General features: G+C 40.7%; 1 protein-coding gene across 1 annotated transcript in view; it reads left to right on the forward strand.

The window, feature by feature from the left end:
* Positions 1-24,639, forward strand: part of RYBP (RING1 and YY1 binding protein) — a 66,613-nt gene that overhangs the window by 29,611 nt on the left and 12,363 nt on the right. The window contains exon 3 of the mRNA XM_063426762.1: positions 23,832-24,563. Within this exon, the coding sequence (XP_063282832.1) occupies positions 23,832-24,563 (732 nt within the window). The remainder of the gene's footprint in view (positions 1-23,831; positions 24,564-24,639) is intronic.

Consider the following 24,639-nt stretch of genomic DNA (forward strand, 5'->3'; position numbering starts at 1 on the left):
AAAGACATGCAAAGCATCATGGAATTTGTAGTTCAGAAACATCTGGGGATCTACCTTTTGGGCACCACTGGTATAGTGCATAAAGCTTAATTGGTTCTGCATGCTTAGAAAATAAATGTTCTCCATAGAGGGCTGGACTAGGAGGGAGCAAAAACTAATTCACAAAGTCACCCTAGCTGCGAGAAGAGCTATAGCACACACATTGCTACAACCAGATATGCCACATATAGCTAGCGTCATAGCGAGTATTATGGAAGTACGCTTAATGGGCGACCTGACTGCTAGAGTTAGGGGGACCACGGGGGCTTTTCAGAGGCTGTGGGAGCCGTGGGATGATAGCCCACTGAGCACTTAGGTGCCGGGGGGGAGGAGGGGAGGGTCTTCGTGGGTTCGCCTCGGTTCTAATTAACAAATTGCCGAAATGGAAAAGACCCCAGACAGCAAGGTGTGACACACACGCACATTCTAACTTAAAATGCCCCTACAGTTTCACTGCTGAAATCATTTAGGAATTCAAACATTTTGTGTCTGAGTATACAGCCAGAGCCACATCTCCCCTGGCTGTGACTGACACAGCCGACATGAAAACAGAATGGTTTCACCTTCAATCAGATGTAACTTACTTACATTTTTTTTTTTTATCTCATGCTCTGTAAATTACCCTTTAATTATATACAGGACGCTCCTGCAGGGTCTAGCAAGCTATTAACAGAGCAGGAGATCGAAAATTCTAAATAAAACATAATTTGCAATAAAGAAAGTGTATACATTAGATGATTCTTTACAGGAAGTGTTTACGAAGGCTGTTTAAGTAACATACAGTAAGCTGTGATTTAACTCCTAAATGGCAGAGAATTGAGCAGTGAGACAGCAAGGGCATGATCTATACACCAAAACTACTTCATTAAGCTAAAGTTGTCCTGGGACTATAGTGCCCCTAACTATTGTGTGGGACTACATATTTCAAACACCTATGTTTTTACAGTGATTGTGGGAAATGCTCTGTACTTCCACCAAAAACAATATAAGGGCAAGAAATTACTCACAATCCTCACCCATATTCTCTTCTGGAAAGGGCTCATTGTAGAAGCTGCAGAACTGGGTGTTTTCGTAAATACTTTGTATAGTGTTTTGTTATATTTGTGTGTGTGTGTGTGTATACATATATATATTCATTGCATGTATGCAAGACCATTTAAAGACTTTAAGATGTCACAGTTTAGTTTTGTATTGCTGATTTGTAGCAAAAAATGATATACATGCAAAATGATATACATGCAATTTTCTTATATATATTTATATATATATTTATAAGGTTTGTGTGTGTGTGTGTTTTCTTCCCTGTGGAATTCTGGAATTCTTGTAGTTTTTATTTTAAGATTTTGGTATTTTTTATATAAATAATCATATTGTGTAATCTGTAAGGTTACTGCTGTCTATCAGTAGTATTTAGCCTGTTAAGGTTTTGTCACTTACAGCCACTCAGCCTTTTCTGGTCTGGTTTTTCCCCCTCAGTGTTTCCCCTTTTTAACCACTTATGTATCAGTATGAAGTTTGCCTACGTTGTTGATGCTGTACGTGCATGCTGATACGCAATCAGACTGTATCACGAGATGCCTGTAAGGGTGGATGCTTAGCCAGCCCACATGTTACTGATGCTGTTCAGTGTGCAATAGACAAGCCAGCAGATCCTGTAACAGGAAATTCTCCGCTGGCTAAAGGTCACACGAGGACAGGAGAGAATACCAAGAAGTTTCTTGCACCTCAGAGGCTCAGTGTAGGAGCAGCAGAACAACAACAAATAATAATAAATACTTGGTCTTTAACCCTGCTGGGAAAATATGTTGTACACAATTTTTCACAAATGTAATTTCATGAAATAGTCAGAAAGTGGTGGTCAAGTGGGAGGAGAGAAATATTCGAGAAATATTCTGTTAAATTTCCTTTTTCACTCAATTTTCAACACTTTCAATGCCTGAGGGAATGTGCCAGCCTTTATGGCATGGGCATTAATTGAGCATTACCGGCCACAGAAATTGAAAATCTAGGTAATGGGACAAGGAAGACCTAGTCTATAGTCATTCCTGTGTGTACATATATGTATGTATACACCAAGGCAGTAGGATCGTCATGAGCAAAGTAAAACCAGTAGAAAGAGTGGAGCAGCACTGTCAGATTGTAGCCACATAGAGTATTCAAGTGGTGAGAAATGGAAGCACTTTCAAAGGGTAACCATTTCTCCCAGGAAAAGCCTGCCTATTGCTTTGGGTACACCTCAAACTTTGTCCCTCTCCCCAGATGTTGCTGAACTACAATTGACATAATTCTTTGGCCATCTGTTAAAGTCAAAAAATTCTGGGAATTATAGGCTGCAGTATGGGTGGGCAGAGATCCCTGATGGTAATATAGTCAGGCCAACATCCCAACCCATATACTTTTTTTGTTTTGTTTAGTTTTTTTTTCTCCCCTCTCCTCATTAGGGTCTCTTAGGTGGGCACTGTCATACTTGAGAACCAGGCTTAACCCCCCAAAGAGCACCCTCATCCTTATTAAGGAGAAGTAATGAGCTATTTGTAAATGAGGCCAGTCTGCCCATAAACAGTAATGCAGGCAAAAGGGTGAGGTAATCAATAAAAAGGTGTAGTTAGTCTTCTTATAAAATATGTTTTAAATGAGCCATAGGGTTGGGCCATCCATGGGGGAGGGGCGGGGGTGAAAAACTCTGTTATGGAAAACAAATGGGTGGGAGTGGGCACAGAAAACACTAGTTATGCCCACCCAAAAGTCCTGCAATAGAAATATGATCTTTTAGTGTTGGGATGGGGAGGGCTGTGGTCCAGGAGAAGCATTGGGAGAAATTGGTAAGGGATAATAGTGTACAGGTATAGATCTACGCCACCCATATCCCTAACATTAAAGGACCACTATAGTGCCAGGAAAACAAACTTGTTTTCCAGGCACTATAGTGTTCATAGGTCGAACCCACCCTCATGGCCCCCCGTCCCGCCGGGCTGAAGGAGGAGGAAGGGGTTAAACACCTTTCTCCAGCAGTGGGCTCCCTCGGCGCTGGGGACTCTCCTCCTCCTTCCGACGTCATCGGCTGAATGCGCGGCAAGAATTGCGCGGGCATTCGGTCAGTCCATAGGAAAGCATTCTCAATGTTTTCCTATGGACGCTGGCGTCTTCTCACTGAAAATCAGTGAGAAGCGCGGAAGCACCTCTAGCGGCTTTCAATGAGACAGCCACTAGAGGCTGGATTAACCCTAATGTAAACATAGCAGTTCCTCTGAAACTGCTATGTTTACAACAGGCAGGGGTAACCCTAGATGGACCTGGCACCCAGACCACTTCATTAGGCTGACGTGGTCTGGGTGCCTATAGTGGTCCTTTAATATTTTGAATGACCACTAGGATCTAGTATTATACTATTGTGACAAATAATTGCAATTAATATTTTTACAGTGGAATATGCACATTAAACAATTACGCAGCAATCTCACACGTATCTTGTATTATGTAAAGGATCAGAAGTTATCAATGCAGAATATGTGAAGGCAAGGCACATGTACACCTCCATTATGGTAATCGCTCAAGTCCACGTATACATGTTTGGCTTTTCTCTTGTTTTATTTTTTTTGGGGGGGGTATTAATTTCTTCAAAACATCTTCAGCAACCTGGGCTTATATCATATACAACATGTGAGGGTCGGGCAGCCATGTTGGACCTCCGTGCACCCAAGTTTCAAAGCTTATTCAGTAGTGAACTCTGGAACCTAAATGGGTTAAGGAACACTCCAATGTTAAAACCTAATATTGGGATTTTAATGTTGCAGTGTTCCTTTAAGTAGCAGATGCCCACTAATTTGCTTTTGTTTTTTGCTCTAATGGGAAGTCTTTTCTCACTGCTGCTTCACACCACCCACAGAAGACACACTGAAGTGCTTAAGACTAGACTGTCCCTTTAATTACCCCATTTAAAAAACAAGTACATTTAACTAGACGTGTGCATTTGTTTTAGTACGAATACGATTTTGGCAGAAAATTCTGTTTTTTTTTCGAAGTCCTACATACAAAATTTAAACTAAACGAAAGGTCAAATCCCGAATGCATTACCGTTTCGTTCGTTTGATAAACTTCGTAATTGTTTGCTTTCAAAAAAGAAAGCAAGCAACCAATCAGTGTTATGAGTCAAATTAAACAACATGGGAAAATTCAAAATAACTTTTCCACGCTGTGTAAAATGACGAGAGTACTGATTTATATTTAGTTTGAAATGACCGCGAGCAGCCACTTAAAATTGGATATAAATGTATCCTATATACAGGGAGTGCAGAATTATTAGGCAAGTTGTATTTTTGAGGATTAATTTTATTATTGAACAACAACCATGTTCTCAATGAACCCAAAAAACTCATTAATATCAATGCTGAATATTTTTGGAAGTAGTTTTCAGTTTGTTTTTAGTTATAGCTATTTTAGGGGGATATCTGTGTGTGCAGGTGACTATTACTGTGCATAATTATTAGGCAACTTAACAAAAAACAAATATATACCCATTTCAAATATTTATTTTTACCAGTGAAACCAATATAGCATCTCAACATTCACAAATATACATTTCTGACATTCAAAAACATAACAAAAACAAATCAGTGACCAATATAGCCACCTTTCTTTGCAAGGACACTCAAAAGCCTGCCATCCATGGATTCTGTCAGTGTTTTGATCTGTTCACCATCAACATTGCGTGCAGCAGCAACCACAGCCTCCCAGACACTGTTCAGAGAGGTGTACTGTTTTCCCTCCTTGTAAATCTCACATTTGATGATGGCCCACAGGTTCTCAATAGGGTTCAGATCAGGTGAACAAGGAGGCCATGTCATTAGATTTTATTCTTTTATACCCTTTCTTGCCAGCCACGCTGTGGAGTACTTGGACGCGTCTGATGGAGAATTGTCCTGCATGAAAATCATGTTTTTCTTGAAGGATGCAGACTTCTTCCTGTACCACTGCTTGAAGAAGGTGTCTTCCAGAAACTGGGAGTTGAGCTTGACTCCATCCTCAACCCGAAAAGGCCCCACAAGCTCATCTTTGATGATACCAGCCCAAACCAGTACTCCACCTCCACCTTGCTGGCGTCTGAGTCGGACTGGAGCTCTCTGCCCTTTACCAATCCATCCATCTGGCCCATCAAGACTCACTCTCATTTCATCAGTCCATAAAACCTTAGAAAAATCAGTCTTGAGATATTTCTTGGCCCAGTCTTGACGTTTCAGCTTGTGTGTCTTGTTCAGTGGTGGTCGTCTTTCAGCCTTTCTTACCTTGGCCATGTCTCTGAGTATTGCACACCTTGTGCTTTTGGGCACTCCAGTGATGTTGCAGCTCTGAAATATGGCCAAACTGGTGGCAAGTGGCATCTTGGCAGCTGCACGCTTGACTTTTCTCAGTTCATGGGCAGTTATTTTGCGCCTTGGTTTCTCCACACGCTTCTTGCGACCCTGTTGACTATTTTGAATGAAACGCTTCATTGTTCGATGATCACGCTTCAGAAGCTTTGCAATTTTAAGAGTGCTGCCTCCCTCTGCAAGATATCTCAATATTTTTAACTTTTCTGAGCCTGTCAAGTCCTTCTTTTGACCCATTTTGCCAAAGGAAAGGAGGTTGCCTAATAATTATGCACACCTGATATAGGGTGTTGATGTCATTAGACCACACCCCTTCTCATTACAGAGATGCACATCACCTAATATGCTTAATTGGTAGTAGGCTTTCGAGCCTATACAGCTTGGAGTAAGACAACATGCATAAAGAGGATGATGTGGTCAAAATACTCATTTGCCTAATAATTCTGCACGCAGTGTAGAAGTGTTAGAGCTATGTGTGAAAAGTAGCTATTTAGATCTTTATAGCTACTTTTTCATATTGCAACATTGTTATAGTTTTGGTATAACTTTTGGTTACACGTACTCTTACTGTAGCTCTCTATCACTTCTATATAAGATACTGATTTTTATATTCAGTTTTAAATGTTTAGGCGACATGCCCTTACTACACAGGGGGACCTGGCACGGGGATGCGGGGGGATTTAACCTGTGCCAGGTCCCCCCTCATTGCACTAGTGACTGGGCAGCAATAGTTGTCCAGTCACTAGTACTTTTACATTTGTTTAGGTGACATGCTGCAAGTAGGGGCATGTCGGAGGATTTAACCTCCCTTTTATTAATATGCGGGTCATAGTGACCCACATTGGTTTTCATGCTGCGTGTGGGGGGAGGGTAGGAATGGTTATTTATGACAAGGAGGGAGCTGGTAGTGCTGCCGGCTCCCTCCTTGTTTTTTGTGGTTTATTTTTGTCACACCCACAGCCAGACATACCATATTAATTTAAAGGAACACTCTGAGTACCATAACTAATACACTCACTGTACTGGTTATGGTGCCAGGAGTAACCTGTTGTGGGTGGGGGGAGGGTAGGAATTGTTATTTATGAAAAGGAGGGAGCTGGTAGTGCTGCCGGCTCCCTCCTTGTTTTTTGTGGTTTATTTTTGCGTATGCACAGTGCTGTTTTCGTCCCAATGGACGAATGGTTTGCAAATGAAATTTGGGATTGACAAATAACATTTCTATTTAGTACGAAATAATTAATACAAAATGGCACATGTCTACTTTTCATATTGTTTCCTGGTCAGATTCATGTAAAGTGTCTTGCTTCAGATATAGTGGTCATTAAAGGACCACTGTAGGCACCCAGACCACTTCAGCTCAGTGAAACTGCTATGTTTCAGTGAGGGTTAATCCAGCCTCTAGTGGCTTTCTCAGTGACAGCCACTAGAGGACGCTTCCGCAATTCTCACGGTGAAAATCACGAAGACGCTGACATCCATAAGAAAGCATTGAGTAATGCTTTCCTGTGAGCGGTTTGAATGTCGCGCATGCTCACGTCGGCATTTGGAGGAGAGGTCACCAGCGCCGAGGGAGCTCCGCGCTGGAGAAAGGTAAGTGGCTGAAGGGGTTTTAACCCCTTCAGCCCAGCGGGAGGGGGCCATGAGGGTGGGGGGGGACCCAAGGAAACATAGTGCCAGGAAAACGAGTTTGTTTTCCCTGGCATCATAGTGGTCCTTTAACCCCTTAAGGACCAAACTTCTGGAATAAAAGGGAATCATGACATGTCAGACACGTCATGTGTCCTTAAGGGGTTAAAGGCAGCAGTTCCCTGCATAACGGGTCATTCTAACATTGACATATTTCCATCTAATGGAATGCAAAAAATGATCTAGATTCTACATTATGTTATGATGATATCATGGGTGATTGGACCCTTTGTCAAACCATAGTATCATTTGTTATTGAAATTAAATGTAATTTGAAAAGAGACAGATGATTAACAGTTGTTATCCCCATGTGTGCCCCCTTTCTCTTTTTGCTGTCCCCCCACCCCACCCTTTATTTTTTTTAATTAATGGGAAGTACTATTCAGGTTAATGTGTTTTGTTTTTGATGTTGTAGACTGCCTAATCGAGACTGTGAAATTCTATCTTTCTTTGTGTTACTGGAAGCATGGGGTTTCCCCTGAGACCAGAAACTACAAATTATGGTTAGAATGTGACTGTGTAACTTTGACTGTTTGCAGTTACTGCAGGTGAAGAGGACTAAATGGTTGGCTGAGGTCATGTCCCTTGGTCTCCTGGTCTGAATGATTTCAAATTTGGCAGTTGTGTCTAAAACAGAATGCTCTGTTTAAGCAAGAGCCTTCAGCAAAAACAAAACTAAAAAGTACCTTTGGACCCAGATCCCCCTCTCCCATTTTTTTTTTTATCCACCGTATGTTTCGTAGGAGGTTGCTGTGTTTCAGCAATAAATATCACCTTAATCTCTCTTGAAACAGCAATACATGTGTTTAGAAATGTGTAAATAAGATACAGGGTTATTCTAAATGAGATTTCCAGTTATGTAGATTATCAGTTACAATCTATACAAAACTTGGGATTTAAAAGTTTATTTTATTTTTATTGTTGTTACTGTAAAGAACCCCTTCCAATGTCATTGATAAAGTCTCTCTTCAAGTCTGAATGGGTGACCTCTTCTCCTATTGTTCTATTAATGAACATGTTATCAGAGAATTTATTATACGGGCCCTGTTAATATTTGTATATTGTAATATCGCCCCTGATTTTACTTTTTTTTTTTTTTCTAAAATAGGCATGTTGATGTTTTTTTTTTTTTTTGGTTTCTTTTTTTACCTTTCTTCGTAACTAAAATCTTCCATTCTCCAAATTAATTTTGGAACCACCTGTCTTCTAGAACAGCATACTTTAAAACAGCTGCTCCATATTGCACTTTACCATTGATTTGTAAAGACATGATTGTATTATCTAAGTGACCGATCCATTTTTTCGGCTTGCGAAGCAGGCGTAACGATTGTTCGTGAATGGTTTGTGTTTTAACCTTGTACCCAAAGCTTTAAGAATACACTTTGTCCCTAGAAGAATGTCGCAGTTGTAGCTTCATTTTTCAAGATGTTCTTTGTCCCTAGTCCTTATCTGTCACTACGGGACATCGCTAATTAAAAATGTAGGGTCAAGAGCATTGGGTCTCTTAACAAGATTCCTGTGTGGAGTTGCTATTCACAGGGACTAACATTGACCATCATTGCATCACTTAAGTTTCTTGTAATGAAAATACTCAACCTTTTGTTTGTTATACAGTTTGACATGACTGATTGCAAAAAAAAATGATGGCTTTATTTTCACATTTAGTTCTGTTGCGTGAAACATGGCTGGGTGGGTTTGTCGTGCAGTAACATTTAGTGTCGGTCAAAGCATACAAAGCTGGGTCACACAGCCTTGTTCTGATTGTGTAAGTGTGTGGTTATATTGTTTTGGTCATTCTCCATGATGGGTTTCTACATCTGCTAGCGATTTGCTTATCAGAGTTGAGTTAGTTATATTGGTTATTGCATACATTGTAAGAATTTGTTCACTTTTTATTGTATTTATAAATTTTTTTTCACGTTGTTTGCTAGAAAAAAAAGACTGTGTGGAAAATACTGATCTTTATTGTTGTCGATCAACTTGTAATCAGCAAGTCTGTTTTTTAAAACTTAAAGCACAACTGTTACTTGAAAATGATTTTTTTTTTTTAAAGTAATAAGCCTTTCATCAAGTTTTGAATGGAAATAAAAAAAGTTTTTTTTTTGTTTTTTTAAATTAACCACTTAAGGACACATGACATGTCATGATTCCCTTTTATTCCAGAAGTTTGGTCCTTAAGGGGTTAAATATATGTAAATGCGAAACTCATTCTTTCCTTTAGTGTATGACTGGATCTTTTAGCCACATACATGCACCTTGGGTTGGACAGCGTTAGAAAACCAACCGTTAAGTCTGGGTAAATAAAGATTTTGGCCATGAACACGCCATACATTTTTCATGTGACAGGCAGGATGATCACCAAAACTGTGGGTACATGTATGGTCCATATCTCAAGATTCAACCACGGGGACCCAGATGCATTAATGTGAAGCATTAAAAAGTAGAATCTTTAGTAAGCATATGAACAGAAAATTGACTATCTCTCTCCATATCTGCCTACACGTATAAATGTAACTGTCCCTTCCAAGGAGGTGATGCTTCCACTTTAAACACTGCAGCGAATATTCCTTCTACCTCATGCCAGTAAAACACGATTCGAGCTTTGGCTACCTGGTGAATCATGCTGCAAAGGAAAGTTTAAAAAAACAAAAAAAAAACTCTTGCGGCCAAGTGTTTAGAATGTCACACCCACAGCCAGACATACCATATTAATTTAAAGGAACACTCTGAGTACCATAACTAATACACTCACTGTACTGGTTATGGTGCTAGGAGTAACCTGTTCCCCCAATTATAACGAGTCAAAACAGTTTTTTTTAGCCATTTGTCTTTTTGCCTTGGGTGAGGCGGGAACCTCCTTCTGACTTTACTACCAATCACTGGAGGCTGCTTAGGAACTTCCTGCTCTTGCATTGGTTATGGAGGGGTGAGTAGCACCCAGCACACATCAGGTAAGAAGGTGGTTCACTGCCGGCCCTATAACAACTTCTATTGGTTATGGCAAGAACACATGAGCACACCTAGAGCATCAGGAGGTGACCACGTTTCTCTGACAATAAAGTGTACTAAAACCACTACAGCCTTAAATCCCTCGTTTACATGTATGATAATTTAACTTCTGTTATTTTGGTTGTTGCTTTTAAGTTTTGTGATTCATTGTTTTGCCCATTTCTGGATTCTGTCCATACCAGTTTTCACATGAACAAGCTGTTTGTTGTTGTTGTTGTGTTTGTTTGTTTGTTTGTTTTTTTTAAATCAAATTCTGGTAGATCTTTGCTTGGCTCTCACATTTTCAATCAATAAGTGTGAGATTCTGTCAGCCACGAGACAAAATAATCACAGCAATTCCCTGGAGACACACAGGGAGCTAGTGTTGTGTAGTGCATGCCTGCCCTGTGATGAAGTTTCTGTACAAAATAAACGTGATCCGAATGGCAGATTAGCCGCAAGCCACTTGTGTCCTCCTAGACATAAGTATCACTTATTTCGATTACTCTGCTTCTTTAAATCCCTATAAAACAATGTCTGTAAGTCCTAGGCACTTCCTAATTTTATGACTAGCGACAAACTCCACACAGGAAGGAAGTGAAGTACAGAACTATTTTTAAATGTAATATATTGTGTGTGTGGTGGTTTTTTTTTTTTTTCCCCTCCAAAAATGAATAGCTTTATTACATGCTTTCGTTAAAAAGAACTGTTATTCTTCACTATTGTACAGAAGACAGACAATACTCCCAGATACTTTGCAACACAAGCATTGCCGTTTAGGAAGAAAAGAAACTGTTTTTAAAGTCTAGACATAGCATTGTTAGGCAAACGTGTAGCTCTCAAGCTTTCTTTTCCTTTTTTTTTTTTTAATATTACTCTGCTTCAAAAACAAATAGTTTCTGCAGTATTGTGTATTTGAACTCACAAGGTCTACTGCAACAGATTCTGCTTAAGATTTCTGAGGTCGCTCTGTTAAAACACCAACTGTGATTGTACATCACACGTCATTTTCTTGTGTTCCGATCTCTTTAGATCTTCAGAGCTGACTCACTTAGCCTTTAAAATTAGTATAATTAAGTTGGGTAGTGATAATGCTATCAATCATCTGCCAATTAGTTACTCTTCTGTTTTCCATTTACACCATCACTCTTCGTGAAATTACTTTTTCGTGCCCTATTTTTAGGATTTTAGCACCTAATTTATGCTGACAACCTTTCCTTCCAATATGTTGCCCGAAGTCTTGGAACGCAACCCTACTTTCCCCTTCTAACTTAACCCATGTCTACCATTTTTTAAAAATGTTTTTAAACAAACTTCTTCTAAAACTGAACATCTAATCTTTCTCCGTTCTAATATTGCACTTCCATCTATCTTGCTGTAAGTCCGTAAAACCTCCAATAGCCTAACCCACCAAGCTCCCACATTTTTCTCCCGACATTTAGTCTGTCTCGAAATTGTTTAACTTGACAAAGACACAAGACAGTGCTGAAACGTTGTCTTATCCTTAGAACTCCAAATAAAAGACTGCCTGTTATAAAGAAGCCATTTGGTGTACCCAGACATATGTCTTGTTCTAATTGTTTAGCAACCATTTTAAAACAAAATGAAATAAACATTGCTTATACTCACCCCCTTTTTGTCAATCTGTATTTTATTGAGGCATATTAGATGGGATACAGAATAGAGAGAGGGAAATGTGCATTTAGAATACAGTATAGGGTTCAATAACAATGGTATCCAACATTTCCTTAGTATGTATACCTCTTTTTATATATTATGGTTTAATGTTGCTTTTGTAATCAGGTTTAGTCAATATGCAGTTTAAGTCGCTTAACAGTAACTGGTTGTAAGGAGTTAAGTGCGCAAGCTTTGTATAAAATAAATGAGCAGGTTCAATATTTCCCTGTCGCGTAAGTTTAACTCAAATAGTAGGAACACGCTAACACAATAAGAGGTTAGCTGCTTGCAAAAGTGATTTATAACATGCTAGAAACAGGAACAGGCTAGTAATAGTGTACGTGTGATGTAAACAGACTGTTTATCCAAAATGTGCCAGGTTCACGTATTAGAGCCACTGGGTATAATCCTAAGGCTTTTCATGAGGCTATGCGTGCCATTGACATCAGGCTAAGAAGTACTAGGCATTTGTGGCTGTGTGTGGGCAGGTTAGCTAAACATGAAGGCATGCAGGCAGTGGATACAGTGTGCCACTGGGTATAGGCCCAGGTGCATCAAATTGTGGGACCTGTAGGGTCAAAAATTATAGGCTACGAACTGAGCAAGGCTGAGCTAGTATGTCCTCAACAAGAAATGGGGAGTCTCCAACATGCTGTGCACACAGTAGTAACTATGGACTTCACCTCAAAATTCGCACGGTTGCTATTTAGTGAATGAAGGTATATTCAGAAAACATTGAAATAGCTAGCAATATGCTTTTGACGGTGCATGAGAGGTGAAGTAGGTAGGTGGTACGAGGATAATGTGTAGTGCGAAGTGCATGTTTGCTTGCTGTACAGAAAAATTTGAGTGATATGCAACGATTAGCTCAACCTCATTTTAGGTATATACAAAAGACTAGCTAACATGTTAGACCACATTATGTTATCTGGAGGCTAGTTAGCCTTAGATGTGCGACATAGTAAATATTCACTGTTGTCTGGGGATCTCTCAAGTGTCCTGCTGCCCGGTACAATCCATGGTTTTAGTAAGTGGCGTGACCAGGTCGATGCTGTGTAATGCCCGGTTCACAGCACAGTTAGGATGCCTCGGATATTGTTCCCGTCATCCGACGCCCTCTCTCAGGAGGCAGCTGGGGTTTGCCAGTGGAACTTTGCAGGTTGCCGCGTTGTAGGTGCGAGAGAGGATGTCCCTCCAGCCCCAGGCTTGCGTGCAGTCCGGCATCTCTCGGACACTTACTCGGTTGCCCCTTGGGTTCGAGTAATCTCCACTTGTGGGAGGAACGGAGGATCTGAGAGCTGCTCGTCGCTTGGAAGGTTTGGACCTTCGTTTGTCGTCGCTTGTGAGCCGGAGCTGTGTCTCGGCGCGTCTATCCAGCTTGGCGGCTAGGCTCCGCCCCCCCCTCGCCCCCTTTTTGAATGCTATATTAAACTGTACTTGTTCATGCAATTCTCATTACCTGTTGTTAACTCCTTTTATCATCAGCCTTCTGAATACTCCCATGTTGCCGCCAAGCTTATCTTCCTCAGTCATTGCTCCTCCTCACACCTCAGTCATTTTCCATTTCTGGCATTGGAAACTTCTGACTCTAATTTAGAGAGCCCTCAACAATTCCACTTTGCATTACATTACTCTCTAGGTAACAAATACTCCCTTTCTTGTTCCCTTCGCTCTGTGAATGACCTTGTCCTCTGTTAATTCACATAACCTGTTTGTTTTGTTTAGCTTGTTTTGGATGATAGACGTTTTAAATTAAATCTTGATTTGAAGGGAGCTGTCACTTCCTGGGATTTTTTATATTTTGTTTATTTATCCATACATTAACCCCTTAAGGACAGGACTGTTTTGGCCATGTTGTACGTTAAGGACCAGAGCTGTTTTAACACTTTTGTGGTGTTTGTGTTTAGCTGTAATTTTCCTCTCTCTCATTTACTGTTCCCATACAAATCATATATTGGGTTTTTTTCAGGACAAGAAGGGCTTTCTTTACATACCATTATTTGTATCATGTCATATATTTTACATTAAAGGACCACTCTAGGCACCCAGACCACTTCAGCTTAATGAGGTGGTCTGGGTGCCAGGTCCTTCTAGGGTTAACCCATTTTTTCATAAACATAGCAGTTTCAGAGAAACTGCTATGTTTATGAATGGGTTAAGCCTTCCCCCTATGTCCTCTAGTGGCTGTCTCATTGACAGCCGCTAGAGGCGCTTGCGTGCTTCTCACTGTGATTTTCACAGTGAGAGCACGCCAGCGTCCATAGGAAAGCCTTTCCTATGTGACCGGCTGAAAATCACACCTCACATATTTTTTTAAAGTAGACAACCCAGGGAATTCAATATGGGGTATGTCCAGTCTTTATTAGTAGCCACTTAGTCACAAACACTGACCAAAGTTATCATTTATATCTGTTTGTGTGTTTGAAAAAAGCAAAAAACAATTATGAACACTAACTTTTGCCAGTGTTTATGACGAAGTGGCTACTAAAAATGACTGGACAAACCCCATTTGCAATACCTTGGGTTGTCTTCTTTTCCAAATGGTATGCCATCATGGGGGTAATTCTCATTCCTTGGCTACCATATGCTCTCAAAGGCAACATAACCAATCTGGCAAATTTCAATGTGTGTAAAAAAAAATAATCAAGCATTATATTTGACCCTGTAACTTTCAAAAACACTATAAAACCTCTACATGGGGGGGTACTGTTATACTCAGGAGTAGTGATGTCCCGAACGCTTCGCAGGCGAATAGTTCCTGCCAAACATAGCGTGTTCGCCACGGACGGCGAACATATGCGATGTTCGGTCCGCCCCCTATTCATTATCATTGAGTAAACTTTGACCCTGTACCTCACAGTCAGCAGACACATTCCAGCCAATCAGCAGCAGACCCTCCCTCCAGAACCTTCCAGCCCCTAGATAGCATACAATTTAGATTAATTCGGAAGCTGCATACATTTTTTTTTGTTGTTTATTATACATTATCCTCCATAGCCAGTAACGTGTTTATTATACATTATCCCCCATAGCCAGTAACCTGTGTTCATTATACATTATCCCCCCATAGCCAGTAACCTAATGTCCTCCCCCCCCCACCCCTGTGTGGTGGGTGGGGGCCCTAAACAAAAGTAAGGGGGAGAGGACATAATGCCCTCTGGCCCCCACCCCTGAGCAGTGGGTGGGGGCCCTAAACACAAATTGGGGGGGGGGGACCTAATGTCCTCGCCCCTGGCCACCACCCCGGAGCGGCGGATGGGGGCCCTAAAAATAATGTGTGTGTCCCCCCCCCAGGTGACTAGCGGTCCCCAAACCCCTAGTCACCCCTCCCCCCCCCCCAAAAAAAAGTATCCCCCTACCTACTCCTCTCACCCTAAAAATGAGGGGGAAACCTTTAACTAAGAACCTGTAAAGAAAAAGAAAAAAAAACTTACCATTAGATGTTTTCTTTCTTCTAAAATCTTCTTTTTTCAGCCCCCAAAAAGGACAAATAAAACCGACGCAATAAAAAAAAAAAAATCCATCTTCACCTATGGAGGTAAACAGTAAAACATATCACAACAATATCATTAGTGAAAGTGCCGTTTCTGTGTGAAAAATGAAACGTCACTTTCACTGACGATATCATCGCTGTGATATGTTTTACTGTTTTGAAACACTAATATTTGTGTTCAGCAAAGTCTCCTGAGTATAACCGTACCCTCCATGTACAGGTTTTACGGTGTCATAGAAAGTTACAGGGTTAAACACAGTGCTAGCAAATTAAATTCTCTGGACTTTCCACCTGGGTTATGTAAAAATAATGCATAAATATGCAAGTAGAATTTAAATATATATATACATATTTATATATTTGAAGTCTACGTGCATATTTATGAAATTATTTATGTAATTTTGTATATGGACATATTCATATTATTTTTATTTATGTATATATAGATCATTTCATTCTAAGTGTATTTTGATATATAAAAATTGTAATTTTTGAACCATATCAAGTCCTGTGAGTGCTTTCATACAAGGTATTATATATAGATAGAATACCTTGTAGGAAAGCACTCACAGGACTTGATATGGTTCAAAAATTACAATCTATATATATGGTTGATATGGTTCAAAAATAGTGCTTAATTTTTGCTGCAATAAAGAAGCACTATTTTTGAACCATATCAAGTCCTGTGAGTGCTTTCTAGCTGCTGCCTGGTTTCCTGTAAATGTTTAATTTATATTTTTTTCTTAAATGCTTCTGCACAGATGAAAAGCTGATATACAGGCTTCATTACAGAATGCTGTTAGAAATCTAGAACAGATTACTTAAAGTCTAAACGCCAAAACCACTGTAGGCTCGAGGCACCACTTCCTGGTCCAGTTTCAAAACGTTTTCAAGTGGTCCCAACCCCCCCTTCTCCCCCTCCCTCCCCAGTGCAACTATTCACTTCTAGTGCAAAATTTACACTTCCAATGCTAATTTTGTCTATTTATGGATGGTCTGATAAATTAAACCCAGCTTTTAGTGGTTTTTCTTAATACTTTCTATGGAAAGTACACATACAAGATCATGTACGGCCAGTGAGAAGTATAGTGTCACTGTTTGTCCCAAAGAGGAGTGCAAATTGATGTATCTATTATAGATCATATGAAGAATGCCCTTGTGACATTTATAAGCCCCATTATAAAATTATCCACTGTAGTATTATAAAGAGCAGTATATGTTGGCACTATATTGATAAGAATGCACAGTGTACATGGGTTTTGTTTTGCTTGTTTGTTTTTGTTTGTAAAAACATTGATTTCTTCAGTTTGACTTATGTTCCCTAGTGGCACCTGTTTGTCAGTGATTTAACATGCATTTTGCATGCTTTTTGACAGTCCTTGATTGTCCTTTGAGTGCTTGCGTTTGTGTTTGCCTTCAGTAATCAAAACATATCATAACCGTGTATGTTTTTAACTTCTTGTGGCTTGCAAATCAATTTACAATTGTGACAAACTGACCACAAAAATCCTGTATGCCATCCATTCCTTATTGGGAATACAAATACAAAAAGACAAGTCCTGCGCTCACTCCTGGGCGGCACCCCCCTAGACAGGTCCTACACTGACCCTTCACCTTGCTTCCTTGAGCCTTTGGCAAAGATATCTCTAATGAGACAGAAAGGGATATTTTTTATATACACCCCTATATACTTATTAACTCTAGGCGGGCCTAGACATTGGCAGGTGGGCATTTCCACCAGTGGCCATTGGAGTAACTAAATTACCTCCATTTGTTTAAATATACATAGGGATTAAGGAGAGAGCGCAGGTAAAGTTTTTTCCTTTTTGGGAATAACCCATTTATTCTTGGTTGCATTCATTGCATAATAAATATAATCTTATCTTTACATAATAAAAATGCTTGTTAAAAATAGTGAACCTGGATCACTTTAAAAATACAGATATTTGTGAATTTTCTTGCGGTGAACCTCTCCTATACACTCATACCCAATGAAAATGTGGAGTTCCTCTAAAATCCACACAAACTTGTTTTCCTGGCACTATAGTGTTAATAAGTCCACCCCCCCCACCCCACCCTCAGGGTCCCCCTCCCGCCGGGCTCTAGGGGGAGGAAGGGTTTAAAGGCTTACCTTTATCCAGCACCAGGCTCCCTCGGTGCTGGGGACTCTCCTCCTTCTTCTGCCGAATGCGCATGCGCGGCAAGAGCCATGACCTGGTCTGACCATGCACTGATCACAATGACTGTGACCTCCCCTCTCTTTGAGCCCTGTACCACACACTGGCGCCTTAACAAAACTCTCCTCTCTGACAAGACCCTGGTTAAAGACGCACACACAACACTGACGCAATACTCTACGGTAAATACAACGGCCGACACACCCACCCCTATTATCTGGGAGGCCCATAAGTGCACAATACGAGGATTCTTCTTGGCAAGGTGCGCCACTCTGAAGGAAAACAGAGAGGCTACGATCAGAGACCTCACAGATAAAATCCAGGACTTGGAAACTCAACACAAAAATGCCCACAACCTAGACACATATGAAGAGCTAGCAGAAGTGAGTGGGCAACTATCCTCTCTCCTCCGACAACGCAACCAACGCTCTTCAGCACCCTAAAGCATTCTTCTACATAAATAGTGATGAATGCAGCAAACTTCTTGCCGCACTTATATATAAGAAACGGAATAGGATGTATATTACTGACCTACGCGACACCCAGGGCCAACCACAGAAGATGCCAACACGCATCGCCGAAATAGCACGCAACTTCTTCAAAAACCTGTACTCCAAGAACTTGCCCGCAGGCACACCCAGACCATCAACACCATACGAACTTACCTGGCAGACAATCTGCACACGAAACTCCCGGAGGCAGCGTCTGAGGTGCTGGAAGCCCCCCTGACTAGGGAGGAATTAGCACTGGCCATCAAGATGTCTAAACTGGGCAAGAGCCCGGGCCCTGACGGACTGACGATACGATATTATAAACTGTTCTCAGATGTCCTATCTACACATTTCCTGTCCGCCTACAACTCATTGACCCAGGGACAGAAGCTTACCTCCCAGATGCTCGAGGCAAACATAGCCCTGATACGTAATGAGGGAAAGGACAAGGAGCACTGCGCCAACTACCGGCCAGTATCCCTATTGAACTGCTTTTCGCTAAGATCTTGGCATCCAGGCTGGCACCCTACCTGCCATTCCTTGTGAAACCAGACTAAGTGGGGTTCATACTGCACAGGGAGGCGAGGGAAAACAACGCTAGGACCCTGTCCCTGATTCACCATGCTCAGCAGACAAACAGAGGCATTCTCTTGCTTTCAACTGATGCAGAGAAGGCCTTTGGCCGAGTAAGCTGGAATTTCCTGTTCAGTGCGCTCCTAGCTCTGGGGGTGGGACCGAATATGTATAAATGGATTACAGCACTGTATGCCGACCCATCGGCAAAGGCCTGCATTAACGGAGCTTACACGGAAGCATTCCACATCCATAACTGGAGCAGACAAGGCTGCTCACTTTCGCCTCTCCTGTTTGTTTTGGCCCTGGCCTCTTGCAGGCAATCAGGAGAAACCCATATCAGAGGACTCGTGACAGGAGACTCAACATTTTCTTCGTCTCCCTGCCTGAGACAACCCTCCCCAACATATTGTGGGAATTTGAAATCTACGGAAGGATCTCTAACTTTAAGATTAACCTCACAAAATCAAATCTGCTCAACATCAACTTAAAGGCAGAGAGGGCCGATGTACTGCGCTAAAACTTCCACGGGTCTAATGGAGTGATTAAGTACCTGGGGACGTGGTTACCCAGAGTTCTAGCCCAACTCTATAGCCTCAACTTCACTCCGATGCTAAACAATTTCAAGAAAAACCTTGAAGCATGGAAACTGCCTCACTTGTCCTGGCACGGCCGCTTAGCAGTGAGAAAAATGAATCTCCTTCCTGGCATATTGTACCTGTTCCAGACACTCCATACAGATCCCGACAGTGTACTTTACGTCTTTGAAGTCTCTGATGTTTAAGTACATTTGGGGCCGAGGCTGAAATATATAACGCTCACGTTGAAATATGGACAGATCCGACAGTTCCTGAAAAATATACCTCAGCACCCTGACCTCTACAGGACATTGACCCTGTTTGAAAGCCTGGGAACAGACCCAGACCCACTCATACACGCCATCTCCCACCTATATACTCTGCTCCTACACAACAGGAATCTCCCCCCACTTTTTCACCTTACACACCACTGTGCACTGGCAAGTAAAACCCAGGAGATGGCATGCAAAGTTTTGACCCTATGGTATAAAACACTGCAAATCTTGCACAAAATGATTCCAGATGTGAGCGACGGGTACTGGCGATGCCACACCAGAGTGGGCACATTTCTACACATATGGTGGGAATGCCGGAAAGTGGTCCCATACTGGAGAATGATCAGCAGGGTGTTACAAAAGTTCTCCGACAAGTTCTCCGACAAGTTCTCCTTTAAACCTACAGAGTTCCTCTTACATCACACTACGACCCCAACAGCCAAATATAAGAAATCCCTGACCATATGGATACTGAACACAGCAAAACATCTTTTACCCCTCTACTGGTAGACACACATCCCCTCCACTAATGACCTGGTTTGAGAGAATGGAGGAGCTACATGGATTCGAAGACTTGACATTCACAGCACAGGGACGCTCACAAATGTACTTGGACATCTGGACACATAGGCTAGTAGAAGTCTATTGCACAGATTTTCAAAACATGCTGACATATAGCCAACTTCTGTTAAGTTGTCTTGCTCTGCATTATACGCAGGTTTGCCACTTCAATTACATTTATGATGTGTGTAATTGTTTGTTTCCTATAACCGTTTGCCTTGCATATAGAAGCCCAGCGTGGCTGGTAATTTGGACGCTCATTTACATGCAATGGACCTACCTCTTTCTTGTAAGTTAAAACGTGATGCCACACTGAATGACAAACCATGATATAAATGCAGTTTACAACAAACACACAAAAAAACCACAAACAAATACGCAAAACTGATTGCGATACACCATAACGAAAACAAACAAGACAACAAATCTACACTCAGAGACAATAAACAGCTCAAAGGGCTGCTTGATAATCTCTGTTAATATGGTTATAAGATGTACGTTACGGGACCTGCAAGTCTCTTCCTTTCCAATATGTTACCAGACCAGCGTGTCTGCATCTTTTGCATTTCAAGTTAAGTATCTTACCACATAGGTTATGTGCGAGACCTGCGAGTCTCAATCTCTCACCACAATATATGATTATACGATAAACCAATAAAAATTGTATTTACCAAAGAAAGAAAATGTGGAGTTCCAAGAAAAGAGGGACAATGGGATGATAATGACTGTTCCTCCAAATTCTGAATACATGGGTGATTAGTGGTATGCTTTTCTGTACGCCTTATGCATTGAAACTACTAATCTGGTTGTGATTTCTTAGTAAAGTTGAAATTGTGTTCACTATAAAGGCTGATTTTATATGTTCACTAGAACAGCTTAGTTTGTGGTGGGAGCAAGCAGTGGCATTTCTCATGTTTGAGACATTTCCTTCTGCTTTCTAGCTAAAACTATAATGCTGGGTAATGAATATTTTAGAGACCTGAAAGTGAAACAAATCTTGTTTAATCATTTTCTCAAACTTTTGGGTTCCTGTCCCAGGATGGTGCCTTACGAGTGCATCATGTGCTCACATAGTGCTGAATAGTCTTGAACCAGCAAAGCTCTATGCATGGTCTTCCCTCAGAGCCCTTCGTTTGATGTTCCTGCTACTTTGTCTAGGCAGAACAACCATTCTGGGCATTGTCAATAACCAAGTAATTTCACCCAGTGATTCGCCCACCTCAGTCTCAATATATAATACCTCTACTGTAAGGTTATACACTTTGTTAATTTGATACATTATGGTGAACTGTGTATTAAGGGACAATGTCTTGTATGTGGCTAATGCTCCTGGGGCTGATGGCCAGAAAAGCACATAGATTTTTCCTACGGCCACGGGATATGAGCAGCATAGGGCATCTGATGTCATACCTGGCGGTGGCGCTACAGTGCGCAGCATAGCGGCGGCATTCCTTCCCTCTTGCACGCAGTGTGCAGAACGCCACCCATCACTGTACTGCAAGGCAGAGCCCAGACAAGACTGTCCTGTCTGCATCTTGAAGTACAGGTAGGGGTAAAGGGGCCTGGAGAACCTATTGTGTTTTGGATTTGGGAGGTGTATTAGTTGGGGAGGGGGTCAGTAGTGGGTTAGATAGGGTCCGCGGTGTATTAGATGGGGAGAGGGGGTCAGCAGTGTATTTGATGTTGTGTTCTTCTTTTAAAACAAAAGATAATTAGTTCAGACAACTTTATGAGTTGTTTTTTCTAAACCTCAGTATTCAGGTTTTATTGCCGTGTTGGCACTTTGAGGGGAAAATAAAGTTGGTTTGTATTGCGCTTTGGGCGCTCGGGCTCAAAAATTTTCGCCATCACTGGTGTAGGGGCTAATTGTTGGTGCTGTGGACCCGTAGAGAGGTAATGCTTTATGTTTGTGTCAACAGAAATGTTTTAGAATCTTTTTGACACAGCCTGGCTTTGGTTTGTGTGAATTCCTGATATACAAATATATATATATATTACAACCAGAGAAAGAGCCTTTCTAGAACTAGCCAATTAAGTATACAATCGCATTTACATGTATATTGTAACGGTTTGTCACGTATTAAAGTGGCTTGGTTAAATATTCTATTTGCCCTCTTTATTTACAGGCCGGCCCGTACATCGGTTTCGGCACACCACAACCGACTTTAGTTAATCATAAGGTCTAACATCAATACTGCTTATTTCCCTGACCACAAATATAAATATATATATATATATGTGTTTGTATGTATGTATGTATGTATGTATATATATATATATATATATATATATATATATATATATATATATATATATATATATATATATATAATTAAACCCTGAAGGACCAAGTCTCTTGAGACGTGATAAGTTTGTCTTTATGACACTTTTGCCATGCTCTCATTCTATTGCAATTTCACCCTTTCTGTTTAAGTGCACCCATACATATATGGTATGTCAGTTTTTTAAAAAGTGATATTTAGCTTTCTTTTGATACCCCATATGTATACATAACACAATACTAAATATGAGTAAAATAATTAAAACATGTTTTATTTTCTCCGTTTTAAATTTAATAATTTTTACACAAGTGCTAAAGAAAACAAATTCCAAATAGAATTACTAATTCGTTCTGATTGTGAAAATTGCCAATATGCCCAGGATTCCAATTAATGTTTTAGTAGTTCCAGAACAATTATTACAAGAAGTGAATTACAGTTTTAAAGCTAGAACTTGCTAAATTTGGCATGATGAGATTATATATTTTTATAGTAGTCACAGAATTCAAACCACTTCTCAAAAGTACATTGTTGTAGAAAGGCTATTTATTTAACTAAGCACATTTTGACACTTCATTTAACCATTTTATCAGGAACCTCAGTTCAGCATTCCTCAAATTGTTATATTTTTGTGTGTGTTTTTTTTTTTCCGCACGTGCCTTATTTTGGGGAATAGCACATAGCTCCCCTGTCAGTCTGGGGCCACTAATCATGAACCCAGCTGAATGAAGTGGACCCTGTCCACTGATACCTGAGGCTTCTTGGTAACCACAGTGATTTAACGCTGCTGGTACTTTTAATGCATAAAGGTCAACCGGCGTTCTAGCTCTGCACTGCATGTCGTCATACATGTCATGCGGTCCTTAAGTGGCTAAGAAATGTTGGCTCCAGTGCTTGACCCGAATTCCCTTTTTGTTTAGGTCATTACCCACCCTTAGCTACTCAAGACATTTTTTCAACTTGTTGGATTGTGAAGGCTAAGCTTCACATAAAGGAATGCTCGAGTCTTAAAAAAGTGCCAAATTATTAAAGCAGCTCTGTCACGTCAAGGGTATTTGCGTAGTTTACAAAGAACCCTGACAGCGACTGCTCCACTTTGTGCCCAGCGGCTGTGTGGGTACAAGGGAACGTGATTTCTAGTTACCTGAAACTATCTATTGCAGTGTTATTTTCTTGCCAGTCCTCTTCAGCTCTTGGCATTTTATCTGCCAGGTACCTATGTTCGTGTTGTACTCTTGCATGTGTGAGAGTACAACACAGTTCTCTGGAAGATCCCATGGGATCCTCCCTAGACAGAGCAAAGGTAGCTCTGTCCTTTGTCAAGTTTTGTTAAGTCCCTACTTTGTCTTAGAATATAGCAGCCCTTACTTTCTTAGGATATCTTCTCACTGCGTTGGAATTTTACTGCTTTAAAATTCCAACACATTTATTGTGAGTATTATGGGGGTCTGAGCCGCTGTAATAATAAAAGGATTTGTGGGTTCTAAATATTCCACTGTTTGTTTTTGTGGGTTATTTTTTTTTCTTTTTTTTTTTTAAGCCAAGTTGGTTTATCCAAATTGCTCAAATGTCAGAATTATTGTTTTACAGAGTGTTATTACTGTTTCTCTTTCATTGTGTTGATCGCTTCTTATATCTTTATTTATAGGAAACCCAGGATAAACTCCCAGTTAGTTGCCCAGCAAGTTGCTCAACAGTATGCTACTCCACCACCACCAAAAAAGGAGAAGAAAGAAAAAATAGAAAAGCCAGAAAAAGAGAAAACAGACAGAGAGAAATGTGATAAAGAAAAACCAGAAAAGGACAAACTGGATAGAGAGAAAATGGACAGAGAAAAATTGGATAAAGAAAAGTTGGATAGAGAGAAGTTTGATCGTGAAATATTTGATCGAGAGAAACTTGATCGGGAAAAGTTGGACAGGGAAAAATTGGATCGAGACAAGCTAGACCGGGAGAAACTGGATAGAGAGAGAGTTGATCGTGAGAAACTAGATAGAGAAAGAGTGGACCGTGAAAGACTTGACAGAGAGAGAGTTGACCGAGAGAAATTGGACAGAGAGAGAGTTGACCGGGAGAAATTGGACAGAGACAGAGTTGACCGGGAGAAATTGGACAGAGACAGAGTTGACCGGGAGAAATTGGACAGAGACAGAGTTGACCGGGAGAAATTGGACAGAGACAGAGTTGACCGGGAGAAATTGGAGAGAGAAAGAGGTGACCGGGAGAAGCTGGAGAGGGATAAACCAGAGAAAGAGAAAATAGAAAAGGAGAAACCTGAAAAAGAACAGAAAACCGACAAAGAACGACATGAAAAACATGAAAAAACAGTGAGAGATATCACTGCAAGTGTTGTAAAAAAGACTGCTAATAAAAAGACCAGGTATGCCCCCATAAGGTTCTGGGTAATATTATTTTAGGGTAAAAATTTATTTTTCCGCCAATTGAAAAGCTGTGTG

Source organism: Pelobates fuscus, chromosome 7, assembly GCF_036172605.1.
Source record: "Pelobates fuscus isolate aPelFus1 chromosome 7, aPelFus1.pri, whole genome shotgun sequence".
Taxonomy (NCBI): domain Eukaryota; kingdom Metazoa; phylum Chordata; class Amphibia; order Anura; family Pelobatidae; genus Pelobates; species Pelobates fuscus.